Raw genomic sequence first — 24077 nt, forward strand, 5'->3', positions numbered from 1 at the left:
AGGCTCCAGGCACAGCCAGGAGGTAACTCCCTAACACATGGCTAGGAAGCCCTTTAAATACATTTAAATTTATTAAATGTATTTAAAGCATGGGTGGGAACCTCGTCATGTCACCCAAGAGAGGTGGGGAAAATGTAAGAATGAGATCTCGTTGGAGAGATTCTTGTTCCTGCAGTTTTGTGGGATTTTTCACCAGCATTATTATTTACATCCATGATGAATGGCAGCTGAAGATCTGCTCCCTCCAGTGTTTGTGGAATCCATTTTCTATTCTTCAGCACAGGATAGAACACTCACTTTGTACATCCTGCCCCACTCGAATAACAGAGAACCAATTCCATTTCAGCGCAGATCTGAAATATGAGCCTTTTCTAGAGTGACTTCTTTTAAGATTTGTATAAATCATTTGCTTTCACAAGTAATCAGATCAGTGATGGAGAATTTACTCAACCTGTTTGAAATCCTGAATGATTCCTTCTCTGATGTAACCTGTTCGTTAGTGACGCCCAGTGAAAAGGTGAATTTCTATTAGAACTAGAGGACACCATTTAAAAATAAGAGATCTGCCACTCAAGACTGGGATGACAAGAATTTCTTTTCCCTCAGTGGGTCATTAGTCTTTGGAGTTTTCTCCCACAGAGAGTGATGGTGGCTGATTAATTGAATATTTTTGAAGGCAGTAGTAGGTAGATTCTTGACTAACAAGGAAGTCAAAGGATATTGGTGGTAGGCAAGAATGTGGAGTTGAGGTCACATAATCTTGCAGAATAGCAGAGCAAACTTAAGGAACTGAATGGTCTATTTCTGCTCATGATTTGTATGCTCATATGTTCTACAGAAAACAAGCTGTCCTGAAGACTGGACAAGTCAAATGATTGGTCTCTCTGCTTTCTTGTTCATAGGGGTAAACAGATTCATCAAGGACATTGAGATGATGATTGGGAAAAAGAATTGGCTCTTCTGGCTATGGTGGAGAGCGTGTTGGATTATTATCTCCCCAATTTTGCTGCTGGTAAGGAGGTATTATTTCTTTAGTGAAAATAAACAGCTGCAGATAGTCTCTCATTCAGTTTCTGATCTCATTTTATGCATTCTTTTCATTCAGGCAATCCTAATCTGGTCCTTAGTAACATTCGATCCTCCAAAATATGGATCTATTGAATATCCTGGCTGGGCAATAGCGCTTGGCTGGTGTATGATAATCTTCTGTATTATGTGGATCCCCATTATAGCTGTGGTGAAAATTGTCCAGGCTAACAGTTCCAACTTGTGGCAGGTAAGAAAATACTTTCAGGTTCTGATGTCAGTGTGGCATTGTGGAAAATCAATCTGAACAAAATTGTGCCTTAGTTACAATTTCTGAAGAGCATCTTCTAAAATTCTCTTACTAACTCATATGCATACTAAAGCCACCCCACACCCCCGCTGCCTCCCTCCTCCACATGATCCTCATGCTTTTGATTAATGGAATTTAAAGTTTAGCAACAATTTTGGAAAATGTTATTTTCCAAATATAGGCCCATAATCAATAGTTACTGAATTGAAAATCTATCCCATTTTATCTCTGTAACTGTTATGATGGCCAAAAAGGACACGGGGATGATCAATAGATCTGCCCATGGGCTTTGTGGAATATATGTGTTTCCTTATTAAGCAAAGCAGAAGCATGCCCATTGCGAAGCAGACAGGGGGAGGGCATATAAACCTGCTGCTCAGTGTGGACCAGCATAGTAGGTCCCAAGGTGTAGACTGGACAGCTGTGAACCGTAGTGCAGCATTTCTTCCTGGTGCACGACAAAGGGTCTTTGATGACGGGAAACTGGCATTTGGCTGAATTACTATATTGGCAACAAAGGGAACTTTTTCTCACTATCCGGACAACCTTCATTAAATCAAGAATCTTTTCCGGTAAGAAAACGTCATTTTTGCCCCTCTTTGGGAAATTTTAATCACATGATATCAGTGGGGAAGACTGGGCTCATAGACAGAGTGTAGATGTTACTTTTTCCATGCTAACAACATTGAAGTAGACAAAAAACAAAAAATAATGATGGTATGTGGAGCCCTGACTTTCAGCATGATAAAAAGTCTGACCTATCCAGATGCTCCAACTCAAAAACTTTTAATGAACTGGTAGACCTCGTGAAAACCACTACAACCAGAAGCCCTCTGTTATACTCCAGATATATCACTTTAACATGGCTGGGAGAGATCCTGGGGTGATCTGTCAATGAGTTCTTTGCAGAAATTGGCAGAACATAACCCCTCTTCCAGAGACAGGGACATTATAACTGAATCATTTCAGCACAACAAAAGTTGCCTTAATAATGGTAACATTACTGATGAATGGCTATTCCTTGAAGATGGAGGTGGATATAGGAGCTGCAGTTTTTATCAGAGAACAGATGTATAAGCATCTCCAATCTGGCATCCAACTCCTAAGCTTGGAAGACATGAAGGCCAGACTAGCTACCTGCATCAGGAGCCTTTAGTAATTAAAGGCACCAGAATGGTCCCAATAACTTATAGGCAGCAATTATGTCTCCCACTCATTGTTTGTTTTATGTGGGCAAGGACTTATGCAGAGAAATTGGCTCCAGCAGATCCAACTGAACTGGTTGGAAATCTTCAGCCTAGGTGTGGGGGAACTGTATGAAGTTATTAGTAAGTACCCTAGAGTTTTCCCAAAATAAAGGGAGCCAAGGCCAAGAGCTACATTGACTTCGATGCTAACCTAAATATTTCAGAGCAAGTCCCATTCTCCATGCTGGAGAAGGTGGAATCTGAACTAGGACGCCTTGAAAGTTTAGATATAATAAGACCCCTGCAATTTGCAGAATTGACTGTGGACACAGTTCCTGTTCTCAAGCCCAACAAGCCAGTTCAACTTTGCGGGGACGATAAACTAACGGTCAATCAGGTCTCCAAACTCGCTAGTTACTCCATGCCTCAAATCAAAGATTTGTAGGCCAAGTTAACAGGGGGCAAGACATTCTCCAAGTTGGACATGAATACACCTGTCTTCAGCTTGAATTGGATGAATCCTCCCAGAGATGTGATGACTAACATACATAGAATCCCTTATGTGGAGAATTCTCCCATCTTGCCCACCACAGGAATTGTAGCGGGTGGGGGAGGGGGGATGGAATGGACAGTGCAATGGTCTGTTGAGCTCAATGGGACGAGTGCAACCAGAAAATCCTGCCCTAAGAGTATACTCGCTTGCCCTTTGGGGTCTCATCAGTGTGTGCCATTTTCCAACAAGTTATGGAGAACATCCTTCAAGAGCTCCGCAAAGTAGCAGTATGCTTAGGTGACATTTTGGTCACTGGGGCTTCAGAACAGAAACACTTGGTCAACTTAGAAGAAATCATGCAGAGATTTTCCAGAGCAGGAGTTCGCTTGAACAGGGAGAAGTACTTCTTTCAAGTGGCTAAAGTAATCTATTTAGGCAACCGAATAAGTGGCAAGGGGTTACATTTAGCAGAGGGTAAGGAGGCACAAAACCCAAGGAACACTAAGGTGTTGAAATCCTTCCCAACCCTCAAATTAATGGAAGTACATAATGGCCACCCTGGAGTATCAGGAATGAAAATACTGACTAGAGTTATATTTGGTGACTCAGTCTTGACTCTAATGTCACAGATTTGGTGAAGCTATGTGACCTGTGCCAAAGAAAATCAAGAATTCCCTCTCTCAGCCTCCCTGTATCCGTGTAGGTGACAGACCATGGATATGTGGGCTTTGCAGGGACCTTTAAGGATTCCATATTTTTAATCATGATAGATGCTCACTCCAAATGCTTGGTGGTACACCAAATGGGTTCCTTGGCTGCTCAGGCTACAATCAAGAAATGACAGCAAAGCATCAGCGCACATGAAATACCAGGTGTCCTTTTTCCAATAACAGTGGTCTTCACTAGTGGTGATTTCAAGAACTTTGTGCTCTCTAATAGACATATCCAAACAGCACTTTATCACCTGTCATCAAATGGATTGGCAGAACGGGTGGTTCACACCTTCAAAAATGGCATGAAGAAATAATCAGCAGCAACCATGAAGACCAAATTGGCATGATTTATATTTGATTATAGGACCACACAGCACACAACAACAGGTGTTGCTCCAGCACAGCTGTTAATAGGACAGCTGCTTTATCCCAGATGGAGCCTACTATTCTCAAACTTGGCGGGGAAAATGGAGTCCCAACAAGAAAACCAGAAAAGAAGTTATGATTCTGCAAGTACAGAAAGAACTTTCACAACAGGTTGTCTGGTTGTAAGAAACCTTGGAGATGGCCCCAGCTGGATCCCTGGGATTGTTATGAAGAAAACAGGGCCAGTATCTCACAAGGTCAAATCTAGAGTAAAATCCTGAAAAAAAAAACTTGGAACATCTTGGAACTAGAGAATTCATGCCCGAGCCAGCATCACTACCAACCATGAAGGTGGCCACTTCCTGTGTCAGCCCTCAGTTCTAAACTGACTCTGCGTTAGCCCCTCTGGATAGTAACAGTATAGACTCAGATGGAGGCTGAAGAAGCAAAACTCTGGACTGAAACAGAACCCAAGGAAGAACATGCATCGGTAACCTGCGACATTCCATCCAAACCAAAGATCGCCAGTTGGGTTTAGGCCACCTGAGCCTATCCCACTTTCAACGGACCTCAAACCAACCACTAAGTGGCAAAAAGGACTTTCTCACCCAGGGGGTGCTGGGTGAGAAAAGGACCTAAACAGAGAGGAATGTTATGGTGGTCGTGAAGGACAGAGGGGGCAAACTATAGATCTCAATGGACTTCATGGAATATGAGATTCCTTATTCAGTGAATAGAAGCTCATCAGTCGAGAAGCAAACAGCGGTGACTTATAAACCCTAACTCTCAACCGAACTAGCATCGTCAGTCCTGAGGTATTGACTGGCTAGCTGTAAGCTGTGGATGCGGCCTTTCTTTATGCTACATAATAAATGATCTTTGGTTATGGAAAACTAGTGCTTTCAGCAAAAATAACATTGTTGCATCCCATCAATTCCAAACAGTGTGCAAACTGACTGGGCCACTCTTTCATTTTTATAGTGCTTCCCAGAACATCATGTTCCAAAGCATGTCCTATAGGTAATGAAGTCACTGCTGTAATGTACAGAAATCTAGCAGCAAGTTTACACACAAGGTCCCATGAACAGCAATGATCATTTTTTTTAGTGACATTGGTTTGAACACATCAAATAGTTCAGTGAGATCTTTTACATCCATGTGCAAGAAGACATAGGCACTAAATCTGGTGCACAATCAAAAACATAGCAGTTTTAACAATGCCATAAGCCTTTAGTATTGCACTGAAATGCAAACTAGGTGTATACTGACGCTTGAACTTCTGTCTCAGGCTCCAAGATGTTGCTACCAAATCTTTCAGCCCATTAAACATTGCTCATAATCAGTAAATTCTGAAAGCATTTAAAAGTATTAGTTGATCTCCTCTTAAGTGATGCAACTGGGAATCAAAATCAAGAGCTGCCTTCAGATGATAAAATGTTAGAGGCCAGGGACTAATTAAACCACAGCCATCAAATATGGTTCAGTCTCTGTTTCAAAGTCATGTGTTTAATTTAATGAATTTAATTTCACATGGTGATTACAGTTCAATATTTATATTTACACTCTTAGAAAAATCAAACGGCACCCTAGTTAGGTAGTGGAGTCTAAAACTACAGGGCAAAGGTTTACGGTGAGAGAGGGGAGATAAAAGTGTCCAGAGGGGCAATTTTTTCACACAGATGGTGGTGAGTGTCTGGAACAAGCTGCCAGTGGCAGTTGTAGAGGCGAGTACAATTCTATCTTTTAAAAAGCATTTAGATAGTTACATGGGTACGATGGGTATAGAGAGATATGGGCCAAATGCAGGCAATTGGGATTAGCTTAGAGGTTTTAAAAAAGAATAAGGGCAGCATGGATGGGTTGGGCCAAAGGTCCTGTTTCCATACTGTAAAGCTCTATGACTATGACTCTTATCTATAGTCTATTTGACATGGATAAACGAGTGAAGAGGGCGTTCACTAGCGCACATCAGTACGAGATTGAGTTACTTTAACATTATTATAAATATGCAGCTTTTCTTTTGAGGCTTTTCCCTGTCTGCATGATGTTCTGCAACTACAAAGCTGAAAAAATAAATATTTTTAATAAGAGAATCCATCTCACTGAGGAGGCTTCAGGCTAATCCATATCCAACAACTTGCTCTTAAACTGCTCACATTTTAACAGTTGTGATAAATTTCACCACAGAAACTACAGAGCCAGTCCACAATATTTCAAAAGAAAGAGTCCTTCTCGACCTGTACGTAGACTTGGACATGGCTGACCATGAAATTCTGCTCCAGTATCTGTGTACCAACAAGATAGAACTGCACTTCCCTAGTTCCCTCTTTACCTGGCTAATCACAACCAGAAAATTACTTGCAACTGTCTGAGGCTAACCAGCATATACACACTTGGTGTTACATTTGGCTCTGAGATGGGTTTACTATCACATATCTGCGCTTTCACTAAGACTACCTCTTTCCACTTCTATAACATCAGCTGGCTCTGCCCTTGAAGGCAAACAGAGGATGGTGAGTATCTAGAATGAGCTGCCAGAGGCAGTAGTAGAAGCAGGTACAATTTTATCTTTCAAAAAGCATGACAGTTACATGGATAAGATAGGTATTGAGGAATATGGGCCAAGTGTGGGCAATTGGGACTAGCTTAGTGGTAAAAACTGGGCAGTGTGGACAAGCTGGGCCTATTTTCATGCTGAAACCTCTACGACTCTAACAAGATGAATTTTGATCTTTCCATTCCTGATTCTGCTCTGGGCATTTCTCTCAATGTTTAGCCCCACATTTGTCAGTACAGCATTCAGTCACTTAGATACTACTCTATGGCATCTACTCCCTAGATATCTCTCTTTTTAAAAATATTTTAGCAGGCCAAGCTTTTGATCAGCCCTACCTCACCTTCAATAAACCTCACATCTTCTCCATTCCTGGCCCAGCACATATCTTCTACGGAATGTTTTGAAACCTTTTCTCAACATCAAAGCTACAATATAAATGGAAGTTGGTGTGATAAATGGGCAAGGGAGATGGACTGTCCAAAGAAAAGCAACAGACCTTGTTTTAATGCACTGGAATAAATTGGAGTCTTTCTAGCAATACTGCAACATAAGAAACAGGCATAGACCATTTAGCCTATCAACCTTGTTCCACAATTCAAATAAACCATGGCTGCTCTGTATTTCAACTCCATTTACCACCTTGTTTCCATATACCTCAACACCCTAACAATTATTGATAATCTTGAAATTTTGAAATTTTCAACTGACACAGCCTGAACAGATTTTTGAGCAAGTACAGAATTCAACTATCTTTAGTGTGGAAAAACTACTCCTTGATATCACCCATGAATGGTTTAGCTCTAAGTTTGGACTTCCTTACCAGAAGAAGTAGTTGTTCTCTGTCTACCATATCCTAATCTTTAGTCATCTCAAGCACATCAATTAGATTACCTCTTCAGTTGAGGAGAATGCAAGCCCAATTTATGTAACCTCTAAGAGTAGTTAGCCCTTTTAAGGCTAGCTTTAAGGGGTATGCATCAAAACAGTCATGGCACCTGATCACCCAATGGGGAATGAGCATAGGGATCTTGGGATAGAGCATGGGCTTTTGCAGCCAGATTGATCCTTGAGTTGAGTCGAGCATTCTATACATAGCTGTAAGTAGAAATAAACCCGATCTTGTTTATTAGCAAACTGGTGATCGCCAATTATTGCATTTGCTACATTGATAACTCAGGTTACAATGAAAATTTTGAAAGTATTTTGATTTGCAAGAGTATCAGAACAAATCAAGCCAAATACAACCTTCAAATTAGGTAAATGTAGATATGCCTCTCTTCAGAAAATTGGAAGTTTCTGATGCATCTACAGGAATACATTTTCCTTGCTAATGGAATAGAAGGGAAGATAACAAGAAAGCTATGTTGCTGACTGAATGTGAGATCCAGATGTATAACTTAATTCGAAGTTTAATGTCCCCAGATACTCCCATCATAAAAATATTTGCAGAACTCAATAAGCTAGCAAAGGGGCATTCCCACATTATGCCCTCAGTAATATTACAAAGATACAAACTTAACTCCATGAGGAAAGCCTCAGGAGACCATTGCAGCCTTTGTAGCAATGTTAAGACAAGTTGTGGAGCATTGAGGTTCTGGATTAGCGTTGAACAACATGCTAAGCAACCAACTGATGTGTGCTGTAAACAATACATCCAAAGAGAGAAAATAGTTAGCTGAATCAGAGTTAACATTTAAAAAGATGCTGGAAATGGAAATCAGCCATGGAGAGCACAAAGAGGGGTGTCAAGAAGCTACAAAGTGCACAAAATGACATGGTCCATCAGTTAGGTTGAGGAGCTGCAAACAGCAGCAGTGCCAGGAGTGAAGACGCTGTTTTAGATAGATAAATGCAGAAGCTGGAAGAGTCACAAAATATAGAAAATTTGAACAACCGCCTAGGAATAATGCAGATTGTTATCTGTGTAAGGGGAGTCACTCCCCAGCAATGTGTAAATTTAGAGTGCTTCATGTGTGGAAGAAAAGGACATTTGTGTAAAAACAAAAAGGACATGACCAGTACAAATAGGGTCAATAATCCAGCCCTAGTGCATAGTATGGAGAATTGCCCAGCAGATGAATGGAACATTTTGTCGCTAAAGCAGGCAAAACTGCCTTCATCATAGTGGTGTTGTTAGTGAATGGCCAGTCACCAAAAATGGAAGTAGATATGGGGGCATCGGCTACTGTCATGAGCAAGCAGATTTACCGGTATCTCTAAGAAGTGGCTCAACCCCTGAGGTTGAAGAGTGCTGCAACTAGACTGGTTCATACAACAGATGCCATGACTCGAGTGAGTTAGAGGGTAGTCTGCACAGCTGCCATTAATAGTGATGTTGGGCCAAGAACAGAGCTTAATGGGGCATGATTGTCTCCAAGAGATCTTGTTGAACTGGCTGGGAACTTCTAAAGTAAACGAGGGGGATCTCCACAAAATTGTCAGAAAATACCAGGGTGTGTTCCAGGAGGAACCCAAAAAGATCAAAAGATTACAAGTAAAAATCCATATAGATTTGGAAACCACTCTGAGATGTTTTAGGACAAGCTCTGTGCCCTCTATATTAGCAGAGGAGGGAGGGACAAAGTTAAAATGACAGGATGGTATGAGCATTATCAGGCCTGCACAATTTGCAAAGTGGGCAGCAATCATTGTAACAATAATTAAACCAGACAAGCCCATCCATACCTGCAGGATCTACAAGCTGACAGTAAACTAGGCTGAGGTGGATAGACACCGCATCCCCAAAATTGCTGATCTGTATGCAAAGTTGGCTAGGCATCTGAAATATGCCAAATTAGACATGAAGCAACTTAACAGTTAGGGGTGATCTTACCTCCTTGCCCTGCAGGCTGTTGGGCGGGGCAAGTTGACAAGATTGCGAGAGCACCGAGAAGTCAGTTTTGCGTCTGATTTCTCACCTTTCGCTCTCTTACCAGCAGCAGGTATCCAGCAAGATCAGCTGATCATAATATTTAAATACATTAAAACGTGGATCTAAATATTACTACTGAGCCTGGAATGGAATTGTCCGTGCTCACTTGCTTCTGTTGTCTTGCCAGGGAAAGCTCTCTCCAGCAAGGATCACTAATGGTCCTGTCAATGGGGACCAGATGTGATGTCCTCACAGTAGGACCAGAGATCATTGAGGCCCCTCCAGGAGATTAGGAAAGAGGGTGATACCCCTTGGAAATGCTCACTGGGCACTGAGCAGTATCAATGATGTGGAGACGGAGGAAGCGATGCCTGAGGGGCGAGGCCAGACTGGGGCGGGCCATTCCGGGGTGACCACTGCACTTTTTTTGCAACAGCAATTGGGGGAGGCACCACCATGCACTCTACAACAGCAATCAGTATGGGTGAGGGGGGGTGGGGGGGGCGTTGACCATTGTGCACTCTGCAACAATGGTCAATGGGGTGGAGGAGTGGAATCAGCTGCGATCCGTCTGGGGAGGGGGCAGTGGCAATTGGTGTGGGCAACAGAGGTGTTTGATGATCAATCTAGGTGGGGGAGGTTATGATTGGCAGCAGGGCCCTACAGTAGTGGGAGAGGGGTGGTGATTTGCCAGAAGTCTGGCTGTGGCTGGGAGGCAGAGATTTACTGATTTGTGCTCAGAACATAGAAATCTGCTCATGCACATTTGGACCCTCTGCTGCTATCAGCCGGCTTTCAGGCGACTCAGGCCCTGCCTACTTTCCCTGCTGGCGGATTCCAAGTCAAGCAAAGCTTTTTGACAAAGTCAGGTGAGATTCAATTTTTAAGTCTCTCAGAAAATGGTGCGAATGTTTCCAGTTTTCAGGCTCGTTTGGGACTTGGAATTTTTTTGGTAAATTTTCTCCCTCACAACTGGCTGATGCATCAGGAGACAATGTCATCATAAATACTCAAAAGGGGTAATATTAATATAACATTTGAGGTTGTCAACAAGGTGTGGGGAGTTTGCAGGGTTTGTCTAGAGTTGTCATGTATTTGGATGATGTTTTAACAGGAGCTACCGAAGAAGAATGTTCAGCCAATTTGGATTAAGTTTTGAAAGGATTTCAGGAGATAGGACTGTACGTAAAAAGAGAAAAAGGCACCTCTCAAGCAGATGAGTTAGTTTATCTTGGTTATTAGGTGGATGCTCAAGGGTTGTATCCAATGGAGGACAAAATGAGCACAATTAAGAAGGCATTGGCCTTCGAGAATACCTCAGAACTCAGACCCTTCATTGGTATGATCAACTGTTACAAGCAATTCCTCCCAAGTCTGTCAGCATTATTACACTGTTGTATGTGCTAAAGAACACCACAAAAAGAAACGCTCAACTAAGTTCAGCAGGCACTTCAGTCAACATGTTTATTTGTGCATTTCAACACATCTAAAAAGATAGTATTCACACACAATGCGTCAACATATGGGGTTGCACTGTGTTACCCACACAATGAATGATGGTTTAGTAATCATTATCACTAAAGAAGCAGTGCTACGTAAGATAATGGGGCTAAAGGTAGACAAGTCTCCTGGCCCTGATGGAATGCATCCCAGGGTACTAAAAGAGATGGCAGGGGAAATAGCAAATGTACTCGTGCTAATTTACCAAATTTCACTGGTCTCTGGGCGGTTCCAGTAGATTAGAAACCAGCAAATGTGACGCCACTTAACAAAAAAGATGTAGACAAAAGGCAGGTAATTATTGGCTGGCTAACTTAACTTCTGCAGTGGGGAAAATGTTTGAATTTATTAAGGGAGAAATAGCAATACATCTGGATAGAAATTGTCCCATTGGGAAGACACAGCATAGGTTCCTGAAAGGCAGGTCATGTTTAACTAATTTACTGGAATTCTTTCGTAATGGAGGACATTACGAACATGCTGGACAACCAGGAACCGGTGGAGGTAGTATATCTGCATTTCCAGACGACATTCAACAAGGTGCCACACAAAAGGCTGCTGCATGAGATGAAGGTGCACAGCATTATGGGTAATGTATTAGCGTGGATAAAGGATTGGTTAACTAACAGAAAGCAAAGAACAGGGATAAATGAGTGTTTTTCTGGTTGCCGATCAGTGACTAGTGGTGTGCCACAGGGATCAGTGTTGGGACCGCAATTGTTTGCAATTTACATAGATGATTTGGAGTTGGGGACCAAGCGTATTGTGTCAAAGTATGAAGATGACACTAAGATGAGTGGTAGAGCACAGTGTGCAGAGAATGCTGAATGTCTGAAAAGGGATATAAATACTTTGGGCAAGGGTCTGGTAGATGGAGTACACTGTTGGTAAATGTGAGGTCACCCATTTTGGTAGGAGTAACAGCAAAATGGATTATTATTTAAATGGTAAAAAATTGCAGTGTGCTGCTATGCAGATGGACCTGGATGTCCTTGTGCATGAATCACAAAAAGCAGGTAATTTAAGGCGGCAAATGGAATTTTGTCCTTCATTTCTAAAGGAATGAAGTTTAAAAACAGCAAGGTTATGTTGCAGCTGTTTAAAGGTGCTGGTGAAGCCACACCTGGAGTACTGTGTATAGTTTAGGTCTCCTCACTTGAGGAAAGATATACTGGCACTCAAGGGGGTGTAGAGGAGATTCACTTACCAGAGTTGAGGGGATTGGCTCATGAGGAGAGACTGAGTAGACGAGGACTATACTCATTGGAATTTTGAAGAATGAGGGGAAACCTTATAGAAACATGTAAAATTATGAAGGGGATAGATAAAATAGAAGCAGGGACGTGTTTCCACTTGCAGGTGAAACCAGAACTATGGGGTGTGGCCTCAAAATAAGGGGGAGCAGATTAAGGACTGAGTTGATGAGGAACTTCACCCAAAGGGTTGTGAATCTGTGGAATTCCCTGTCCAGTGAAGCAGTTGAGGCTATTCATTGAATGTGCTGAAGACAAAGATAGATTTTTGAACAGTAAAGGAATTAAGGGCTATGGATTGGGCAGGTAACTGGAGTTGAGTCCACGAAAAGATCAGCCATGATCTTACTGTTTGGCAGAGCTCAAGGGGCCAAATGGCTCCTAGTTCTTATGTTCCAAGACCCCCATTGAGTATTTCAAGAACTGTATCAGGCACAGAAAGAGGATACTCCCAGATAGAAAAGGAAGGCCTAGATGTTATCTGCAGCATGAAGAAGTTTCATCAATACATAAATGGGAGACATTTCACTATCATGGGCTGCAAACCACTTTGAGCTTTCCAAGGAACACAGTGATTCTGCCAATTGCTTCTGCTAGAATACAACAATGAGCACTGTTTTAGTCGACCTATGAATATACTTTCGAACATCGGCCAGGGAATCACATAACCAAAGAAGATTATTCAAGTTGCCTTTTGTGACCAGAAAGCATACCATCCCACTAGTACTGCAAGAGATTGTAATGACCTTAAACTTTCTAGACTCTTTACCTGTGACAGCACAACAAATTAAGTACTGGACTAATAGAGATCCACTGTTATCGAAGATGAAATATATAATGCTGTATGGATGGCAACATAAGCTTCAGGGGAAATGAAGCCTTATTTGCTCAGGAAAGATGAACTTTGTGAGGATGGTGTCATCCTTTGGGAAACGAGAGTGGCTGTCCCCAAAGAGACGAGAGCTATTGCTTGAAGAATTTCATAATGCCCATCCGGGCATGTTGAAAATGAAAATACCAGCAAGAATCTATGTTTGGTGGCTGATATAGAAAGAGCTACGTTAGTTGTGCCAATTAAACAGAAGTTACCCACCAAAGCCCCTTTGCATCCTTGGGAATGGCCAGGTTGGCTACGTGTGAGACTTTACGTGGATTATACTGGCCCATTTATGGGCATGATTTTCATTTTGCTAGTGAACGCCCATTTGAAATGGAGGAGATGTTTGAAATGAAATCCATGACTTCAAGTGGCACTGTTAAGAAACTGTTCCAAAGTTTTGCCACTCATATCAAAACCACTTGCCTCGTACAATGGAATGGAGTTCACAAGTGCTGAATTCCAGAAGTTCATGACATTTAATGAAATAAAGCATATTCAAACTGTACCATATCACTCTTCATCCAATGGACTGACTGAACATGCAGTTCAGACTTCCAGGGCTGGTATGAGGAAACAATCACCTACGAAACTAGAAACCAAGGTAGCAGGGTTCCTGGTAGTGAATATCCTGGTAGTGAATAGGGCCACCCTGCATACCACTACTTAATTGCTCCATCTGCTGATGGATCAATGCCTGAGAACCAGGTACTCCAAATTTGGTGGGGAGGGTGGAGACAAGGCAGACTTGCCAGAAAAAGAACCACAATTCGTCAAAAGTGGAAACAGCATTTCAGATAGACAATTATCCTACGAATTGAAAGTGTAGGATAAGTTTTAGAAAAAACACCGATCGTTTGTGGAGATCGGAGCCAACCCAAGAGACAGAGTTATTGCCTGACCCAATTGTGCCACCATGTAATGTGATTATATGTCCAAGGAGTGAAGTGTCTGGTCAGCCAGTAGCAGGCGAAAGTGCTGCTCCCAGTGAAACCGAGGAAATAATGGAAAGTGATATGTTGGTACTAAGAGAGTGTTAATGAAGCAAGTCCAACAGAGAGTATCTCTACAGTTGAACTTCAACCCTTTGAGCAATGTCACTCCCACAGAAAGCAAACGAGAGACTGAGTTTCTGATAAACTATCTTAAAAATGTTCCTTTTGATAACGATTTGAAAACTGTGTAAGTTATTGATGTACTGTGTAATAAAGGACTTGAAGGGGGAGGGATATAGCAGCTAACCCCTTTAAGAGGCATGCATCGGTAGGCTCATTTGACCCAATTGTCACATTGGGAGGGAGCACAGGGATCTCAGGGCAGAGCATAGGCTTTTGCAGCCATTTTGATCCTATAGCAGAGTATGACCACATTGATTGTAGCACTCTGTATGTAGTTGTAAATAATAATAAACCCTGTTGTTTGTTAGCTAACTAGTGGTCACCAATGATTGCATTTACTACAGATCTATTATCAGTCTGATTTGGATCAAGGTTGTTTTTCCTAGATCAGAATTAGTGATGGCTAGAAATAAACCAGAAATTGTTAATGTAAATTTTCTTTTCACAGAAAATTGTTGCAGCCTCCAAGCCAACTCCAGACTGGGGCCCATACCTGAAACAACACAGAGGAGAAAGATACAACACCAATTCTGCACAAGCTGGTATCCCCGAAATGGCAAAACTTTAGGGGACGTTTTTCAGTTCAATTTATCAACATCAACATCAACTTCATAACCAAAGAATATTGAAATAATGGATGAGATTTTCTGGCCGCGCTCATCCCCGAATTGCCAAAGATTCCCACCCAAAGTCAACGGACCTTTGCATGGTCTGCCCTCACCCGCTACGATTCCCATGGAATGGAAAAATTCCACCCGATGTGTTGTTTTAAAATAAATGGAAATGTTTGAGCATATCTTTCAAAAAACAGGTTGAATTTAAAATTGCATAATTGCTCTGCTTTGCCAGTATGGATCATTTATCAGGAATTGAGGAATGTATTCCATTGGCAGTCATGTGGAGCAACTTGGCTGAATTCCCATTGTGCGCTTCCAATCAGCAAGGCTCTATGCAGGGAGCACACATTCATAAAAAATATCAATTTTAAGTTTTACTTTTAAAAATATTTTTGTCTGTATAGAACTTAAGGGGAAATTGAAAGACTGTGGTCCTGATATTACCTTACAGAAGGTACTTAAAGGCTTGGGAGGAGTGGCACAGGAGGTAGCGATGGGGCCAATTTAGGAACAAAAAGCCCTCAGGCATGGATTTCCCCAATACATTCTTAACTGCAAGATATCTTTAAATACTTTTCTGTGCATGCATAGCTTGGGTGACCAGCTGACTGCCTGTCAGATGGGAAAGCCTGCAGCACAAGATGGCAACATGCCAAGAATCAGTAGAATTAGTATGGGCATTAGGATTGATCATGGAGCAGGTTGTCCAGGGAGGGAGTGGGTTCCAACTAATGGTGGCAGGTCTAATTATGGTGGAGGAAGGAAAGGTCAGAGAGATCACAGGGTGATTTTCTAGTAGGCTTGTTAACCCTGAGGAATGCATCGATTCCTCATGGTGCACAAACAGTACTGTAAATGTGATTATTGAGTCCAGGGTACTCTATCCAAACTGTGGTTAAAAATTGAATCATTGTTGAAATTAAGGCATGTGGCCTCATTAAAATATTTAAGTAGTCATCATCTGTGGACTACATTGGTCACCAGCTCCCTTTTCCGTCCCTTAAAAACTAGAAATGAATGAGCTCAAAATTAGTTCAGTTTCTATTTCAGATTTTAACTAAATCTGCTAAACCAAACACACCCACTTTGAGGGGCTAAAATCATTCCTTTTAATTTCATTATTTAAGAGTTACAGATTTGTTTGTCTCAGAAACACATTTTAAGCTACAGATATCTCTCAAAAGCTCTTACTTAATGCATTGATAATTCTTGGAGGTGAAAGCACAAAACTTATACATAACCTAAAAAATTCATGCAATTAACTTAATTCATTTAAACTGCTTAGATCCATTTTGTTTATGGAGCTGCTAACAGACTGACCATTTGGCAGCACAATAATTTCCCTGATTTTGCTTGCAATTTTATCATAGAAATTGTACAATGCAGAAGGAGGCCATTCGGCCCATCGAGTCTGCATCGACAACAATCCCACCCAGGTCCTATCCCTGTTACCCCACATGTTTACCCCATTAATACTTCTAACTTACACATCCCGGGACACTAGTAAAGATATTGTTCCAGTATTACAATCCACTCTCCAACTCATTAGGGATGCAATAATTTCAATAAGTTACGTGTATCCTCCTAGTTCTGGGGGTAGCAGTGACTCAATGAGGGAAATAATGTCCCAATCCTGCAGAGATACAGTAAATTAGGGATGGAACTAAATCCTTCCAGTCTTGGAGTGACAGATGCCTACATGCCAATGTACAAATGCTGTTTATGCAAGCAAGTTCAGAATGTGAGAAAGGACTAAAAACAACTGACATGTTTTTCCTCCTTCTTCTACAAATTGACTGCGTTGTTAAATCCAAGCCTAATATTGTATAATGAGGTTGCATTTTCAAATGATCACTGATTCTCAGTATGAAAAATATTGACCCGTGAGTCTCATTTTGATTTTTTTTGTGATTTGTCAAACCCCAGTGGGGAGCATGCTCAGTTGAGGCCTCACCCTTACAACTAGTTTGCTTGTCCACTTGTTCCCACAATATTTCTTTTTGTGCTAAATTACACAAAGGCTCCTTGCAGCCCCAATATTACTTCTTTCCAAGATAATTCCCAAAGTTCTAGACAGTGTGTTAAATGATGTGGCAGCAAATGTGGGAGTTACAAAGTGCAGTTTTGGACAGGTCTGTCAATGGACTGATACTATAGATATATAGACAGCAGTGCAGCTTGAAACTATTCAATCAATGGACTGATAAATGTACATCATATCACCACGATTATTTGGGTCATCTTAACCTACTTCACTTTACAGCAAACACATTTAGATGGACTACATGTTTCACAGCCTGGTGCCTTCCATTTTCCAACTGATTCGGTTCAGTTGGCATTCTGTCAGGCAGGTTAGGTTAAGTGTATTTCCATATGGAACAAAAGATTTATTGTTTGTATCTAAATGAAGTAAATTTTATTTATGTTTACACATAGTGTTCCCTCTGCTTCTTCCAAGACAGGATCCTGGTAGAAAGCAGTTATTTTATGTCTTTTTGAACTCCAAATAGTGCAATTTGTATATTTAGCAATGTAACTCATCTCACATTTCTGGATAGAATTATTCATTAATAGCTGGTAAATGTCAAAGGCAACTGGTTCTCAATTTTTGAATATTAAAATTAAACAGGAGTGGAGCACCCCAAAAATAATTTGAAATAATTTTCATGTAATGAGGAGAAAATTCAACTTTTTTTTCCAGTCACTTTAAAGCAGTTGGCCTAAATATAAATGGACGGCATCAAATAATTCCTAGGACCAGGAAATATACAAGAATTCCTTGCAGAGGAAAGAGTGGTGGAATGCCATCCTAATGCAGCAAGAAATCCTTCATAATCAAAACGCAATTTGATTTCTTCAGTCAGTGTAAAACAATGCAATGGTGCTTGCTGTGTGGCAATATATCAAAACCACAGTGACAATTCAACTGAGAAAATAATGCAAAGAATGAAGTCAGGAATTACTCAAAGTTGAAATGAAATTAGCTTAGATTTCTTTAGCATAGAACCAGTACTGACAAGATGGGCCACATGGCCTCCAACAGTGCCATAAACTTCAATGGATGAGACAGTTGGTAACATTGTTCATTTCCAAGATACACATTACTAGAATGAAGCTCAAGCACAAACACTGGCATAGACCTGGTGGCCTTAACGGCCTGTTCTTGCATTGTATTTCATGCAAATTTAAAAAATAAATAACTTCAAGTCGGCTTTTTAGTGTCTTTTTCCCTATGCATTAAAGGGTAAGATTTACAATATGGAGATTAGCACTGGTTTGCCAGTACAATCTAGCTCTAGGCCATTTTCTGGGGGGCAGGATTGATGCATATTAAAGCTTATTATCAGAGACTAAGTGAAATTCCCTGAGGTTCTGGGACTAGACCATCTGTTTGTAAAACTTAGGGTGTAGGCTAACTTCACAAAACACTTGAGTCTTTGATCCGGGTCTTAATAGTAGTGGCAGAAACCTACAGGCGGTGGCCAAGGCTGTTAGCAGCAACAGTTTGACACAGAGAAGAGCCACTCACTCAATGCAGGAAGGGTCCATACTCCCTTCAAGGAAAAGGTCCTGGAAATTACAGAGGACAGCAAACAGTAGGCAACTGCAAGGACGAGATGGCCCGAACAAATGAACCCAAAGCACATTCATCCAGACTTCAAATGAGTTCAATGTTCTCCACACCATCGAGGATCCCAAAAACTAACCCACATCCTCTTTTTCCAGGATCACATCCGATGAAGCTGGATCACCTGAAATTGCACCTCCTTCTTCAACCCTTCAGAGCACCCCAGGCCATGATTCCAAGGGTAACGCTGAATCCTCAGCACTGCTGTTACCTGCACCATCCACCAGCACAGAAGTTTCCACCTCAGTCATATTAGCAGTCAGACTTCTGGGCACTTTCGAGCACCACACAGCTGCTGCTATGCATTGGGTACAGGTAGGAACTTCCAGGTGAGCTGACAGGGGAATGCTGGCTCCCAGGAGCCAACTGCCCTGAGGGCAAGTGTCAGTCCTTTGGGAAAGCTCATTCCAGCACTGTTAGAGATGCAGAAGCAAAGCCTTGCTTATCAGGAGGATATGTCTAGAACCTTCCTGCAACTACAAGGTCATCTGGAGGAGTCCATCTGGCTTTTGTCATAGGAGATGCTGTTGACAATGTGTGAAACCCAAATCAACACTGCAAGGGTTGCGGCCGCAGTGCAGAGCCTGGGACAAGAGGTCTGAGTAATGTCCAAGGCTTGGCTCAGTCTCTGCTGTCCACTGTTGAGGATCAAGACAGCATTTCCAACATTCTTATGGTCATGTCAAAGGCGCAGATGAATACTGCAGTGGCGCTCCAGAGTTTAGTCCATTCACACCAGACCCATGGTTGAGGGTATCGCCTCACACTGCTCAGACTATGGAGGGTCTCCAGGACTAGCATCGCCAGACGACATGATGCAGCTGAATCTCACCAGCTGCCAATCTGCCCCATAGTGACCTGGGACCATCAGGCATCTGGAGGAAGAGAAAGCACTGGATCACAGACTGGGGCTTTCCATCAGGGAGCTCCTGGCAGTCTCTATTTCCTTCTGAATCTCACCTTGCTGACACCAGTGCATCTACTGGGATTCGGCAAGAACACAATGATGCAGCATCACAATTGACAAGTGGATGTCAGCCAGGCTCCTTGAGATCCAGGCCCTCCATAGCCTGCCTGCCAAGGGCACTGGCTACAGAGCATGGCATGCAGCAGGCTGTGGGATGGGGTGGACACTTATTCTGTTTCCAGCATAGCACTCTTGGGTCCTGCAGATTTATCCTCCAGAAGTCCATGTGAGCCAGAATAAGACACGCCAGTTCACAACTCTGCCACTCTCTCTGCAGGAACCTCTCAGCCAAACTCACCCAGTAACCCCCACTCCCACGACCCTACCCCACTGGCCCTTTGGCCCCCAGTCCCCAGCAGACTAACTGTGAGCCAGAAAGAATTGGGCCCATTACACATTCAGGAATGAAAAGGGAATTCAGTGGAACATCTCGAGGTAAATTAGGATCAGATTTCTTGTCATTAAGAGGAGCACTACAGCTTTCCTCAGTGAGTCATCACCCTACTGACCTGCAGTCAGACCTGCTGACACTACCAACCAGGGCCAAGCTTCTGTAATGTTACTTGACCTTTGAAGGGGGGGGTGATGCCAAATGTTTGGAAGTCAAAAGGTGGACTTGGCAAAAGTAGAGGGCAAGGGGTGGGGTGGGAAAGCGCAGAAGGCAACGGGGAGGGAAAAGAGTGGAAGTCAGGAAGTGGGGGTGGCATGGTGGGTATTCCAGAGGAAGGGGAAGGGTGGATGTTGCGAGTGTAAAATCTGTGACAGGTCTGATGATACGCGGGTGGTGGGAATTGAGCTGCTGGACATGGCTATCTTCAGGTGGCAAATCTGGAAGAATGGTCCTGCTGCCCTGTAACACGCTGGCCGTCGCCTGTCCAGTATATTCCTGGTCTTCCATCTCACCGTAAGAAGTCTCACAGCACCAGGTTAAAGTCCAACAGGTTTATTTGGTAGCAAAAGCCACTAGCTTTCGGAGCACTGCCCCTTCGTCAAGTAAGTGGGAGTTCTATTCATAGAACTGTTGTTGAATAGAACTCCCACTCACCCGATGAAGGGGCAGTGCTCCAAAATCTAGTGGCTTTTGCTACCAAATAAATCTGTTGGACTTTAACCTGGTGTTGTGAGACTTCTTACTGTGTTTACCCCCGTCCAACGCCGGCATCTCCACATCATGACTTCCATCTCACCCTCAGGAGCTGCCCATTCATCCTCTTTCTCCACCACGTCACCTGCTGCTGTGCCAACAACCACAATCTATGCATCTTTGGGCTATAATGCAGAGCCCTGCCAGGCTGGTCCTGGCATCTGAACCATACCTTTAGAAGGCATACACACTGCTCAATAATATTCATGGTGGCAGAGTGGGCCTCATTGTAACAGTCTTCCACCTAAGTCTGTGGCCTCCACACAGGTGTCATTAGCCACGACCTCAGTGGATAACCCTTGTCCTCCACTAGCCAACCCCTTTGCTGGGGGTTTTCTTCAAAGATGTTGGTTACCTCTGAGCTTGCCAGGACGTAGACGTCGTGCACATGCTCAGGATAACATGTACATAATGTGCATGATATTCAGCCGGTGGTCGCACACCAGCTGTATGTTTAGGGAGTGGAACCCCTTTCTGTTTCTGTCGGGCATTCTGTCGATAGTGTTCATTGAGCAACATGTGCCATTAATCACCCCCTGGACCTGGGGTATTCTGGAGATGGCACAAAATCCTACAGCCTGAGTATTGAGATAGGCACTCAGAGCATCCATGATCTGGTGGATGTCACTGTGCATGGATGACTGAGATTCCACAGAAGTCCCCACTTGATCCCTGGAAACATCCAGTAGCAAAGTTGTTGAGGGTGACAATGATCTTTAGAGCACTGAAATCGGGTGACTGCCTCTTCCTCTCGATGGTAGTAATTGAGCATCTGGCGCTGGTGCCACACTGTCTCCCTTTGCAGCTGCAGTCTTTTGCCTTACATGTAATCTGGCTCTCCTCAAAATCCCAGATCTACTGTCTCACTATCTTCCTGCCCCATCTTCAGTCTGATGGGCAGCTGGCATCTGTAGCAGCCCCCAATCTTTGGGTTCCAGCTCCTATGGTGCAGGGTCTTGCCTGGATTGGCCCTGGCACGCTAGAAACATCTTGTTTACCTCAATGCCAACAATCAGAACTGGTTTAATCTTCGCACTAATGACCACTTTTCCTCCCTCCCCCTCCCCGCCCCCCAACCTCACCCTGTGAAGCCTTCAAGATGTTGAACTGACTGCAGAAAACACTGCCAACCCATTCATTTGAGTGGTAGGATGCAGACTTTACTTGACTATTTACAAGCCCACTTTCTCCTCAATGCTGGCATTGACTTTTCGGCCATTTCTTTCATCCGCACCAGCCCTCGGTGCTCTTGCTCCAACATATTTCTCAAGGACAGGGGAATGACGACACATAAGCTCCACAACAAACAACCATTCTACACCGACAATTCCCACTGCCAATTTTGACATGGCCTCAGTTCCAAATTCTTCTGTCAGCTTGTCTTTCCCTTGCATACAACATCTACTTGACTCATTATGAGAACATTCCATGTGGCGTGTTTCACCTTAGCAGCAGTAATCAGTATCTTATCTTCTTGTGAAAAGTACATAATCTGGATAATCTCATCCGGGACCTCTTTATGATAAGCAATGGCAGCCTGGAAAGTACATCTGCACATGCACGTTGATCCAACTGGCAGTAGTGGATTTCATACGAATGGCCCAATAATATCTATGCCTATCTGTGCAAATAAGCTGCAGCCATTGATGGAATCCCTCAGTGTGATCCCAAAATCTTAGTCAGCGGTCTGTAGTCCATCAGTATGATGGACTTTCTGCCATACATGTACTGGCGAAACTTGGTAACCACAAAGATTATGCCTAGTGCTTCCTTCCTTACTTGTGCAGTTTCCTTCTGCTCTGGAAAGTGATCTAGATGTGAATGCAGTCGGCTATTTTCTCCATTTGTCATCACATGGGATCGCATTCCAATGCCATATGGCAAAGTGTCACAGGCCAGCTGAAGGGGTAATTTGGAGATAAAACATACTGGGACCATGGAGTCCTTCAATGCCTTCTTTTCTGCCAGGTCTGCCAGGGCCGATGTGATCCCAAAAGGCAGTTGTTTTAATGGCATAACCCTTTTCAGATGATGATTAATGGTGATTGTGAGTCTTCGGCCACCCTTCCCTGCAGATAAACTTGGGAGAAGTCCATTTTAATAAATTTCACTGAGCCATCAGTTTTCATCACAGGAACAATGGGCGTGGCCCACCCACTCTTGGCTACTGGTTCCAATACCCCCAAACCTACTAAACTCTTGAGTTGGCCCCCACTTTGGGTCTAATAGCATTTGGCACTGGACATGCCTTGATACTCTTTGGATACGCATGCTTCAGCCATAAGTACTCTTTCACTCCTTTCATCTCTTCAAGGGTTCCATTAAACACATTATTCTCTCTCCAAAGGTGTCATTCAGGCTTAAAAGAGACTCCATTAATCTGTTCACCACCTCAATTCAATTTCAATTGTTTCAGCTGGGATCATCCAAGCAACATGGGGCAATCACTCACAACAACATACAATGGTAGATTCGTGCACCAGTCCTTCAGATGTGCCTTGGTGGAGACATCGCCTTGAAGGGGAATCAATTGTTCTGTGTGTGTCAGAATGATGTTTGCAGGCTTCAAGGAAGGATTATTCAACTTTCTCAAAGACTGACTCTGGGATCAATGACACTGCCACCAATCCCTTCCCCTCACTAGTTTCCCCTCCACTTTAGGCATTGCCCAGAAAGACTGCTTCCTCATACTGAGGGAGTGTTTAGTTTAAACTGTTATCGGACAACAAATTTTATGAAATTGGACACACAAAATGGAAGCAGACTAAAGTTACACTCAGAGCCCCTCCACTAAAAATCATAAAGTAACAGACACCGATCAGTAGGCCAGAGCATGCTTTTAGAATGCAAATGAGGGCTAGCACATAAGGAAAGCTGGACAGGATGGCACCTACAGGAACTGAATCTCCACCCCATCAAAATCAACACTTTTAAAACAGTTAAACAACCCATGGAGACACCTAAAATCAGCATAGTTAAGGAAACATTCCTGGCCCCTCAAAACCTCTTTTCAGATCAATGACACACCTATGGTTCAAACCTCAGAGATTCTAGATTATTAAATAACCAATCAGACAAAACAATTAACACACACCTAAAACAATTTCCTCAACACTTGAAAACATCGAGATGGGATGGATAAGATCGAATACTGTAAATAAAGTATTAGCATCTGAATCGCATACTGCACCGAAGTTCAGGTATAACTATAGCCTGCTGCGAAGGAAGGGCAGAGCGCTTTCCGGACAGGTGGTGGAGGCTGCCTCGCTAAATATTTTTAAGAAGCGGGTTGATGGGTTTTTGATAAACGAGGGGATTAAGGGTTATGGGGAGAGGGCGGGAATGTGGAACTGAGCCACGACAGATCAGCCATGATCTTATTGAATGGCGGGGCAGGCTTGAAGGGCTGGATGGCCTACTCCTGCTCCTATTTCTTATGTTCTTATGAC

At 42.8% G+C, this 24077-nt stretch overlaps 1 protein-coding gene across 1 annotated transcript in view; it reads left to right on the forward strand.

The window, feature by feature from the left end:
- The window catches only part of LOC145342120 (sodium- and chloride-dependent neutral and basic amino acid transporter B(0+)-like), a 66154-nt gene extending 48836 nt beyond the window's left edge, over window positions 1-17318 (forward strand). The window contains exons 12-14 of the mRNA XM_080187358.1: window positions 903-1012; window positions 1106-1276; window positions 14721-17318. Coding sequence (XP_080043484.1) covers window positions 903-1012; window positions 1106-1276; window positions 14721-14840 — 401 coding nt within the window. The 3' untranslated portion in view covers window positions 14841-17318. The remainder of the gene's footprint in view (window positions 1-902; window positions 1013-1105; window positions 1277-14720) is intronic.
- Window positions 17319-24077: the final 6759 nt, after the last annotated feature.

Source organism: Carcharhinus amblyrhynchos, chromosome 4 (genome assembly GCF_965287045.1).
Source record: "Carcharhinus amblyrhynchos chromosome 4, sCarAmb.v2.hapA, whole genome shotgun sequence".
Taxonomy (NCBI): Eukaryota; Metazoa; Chordata; class Chondrichthyes; order Carcharhiniformes; family Carcharhinidae; genus Carcharhinus; species Carcharhinus amblyrhynchos.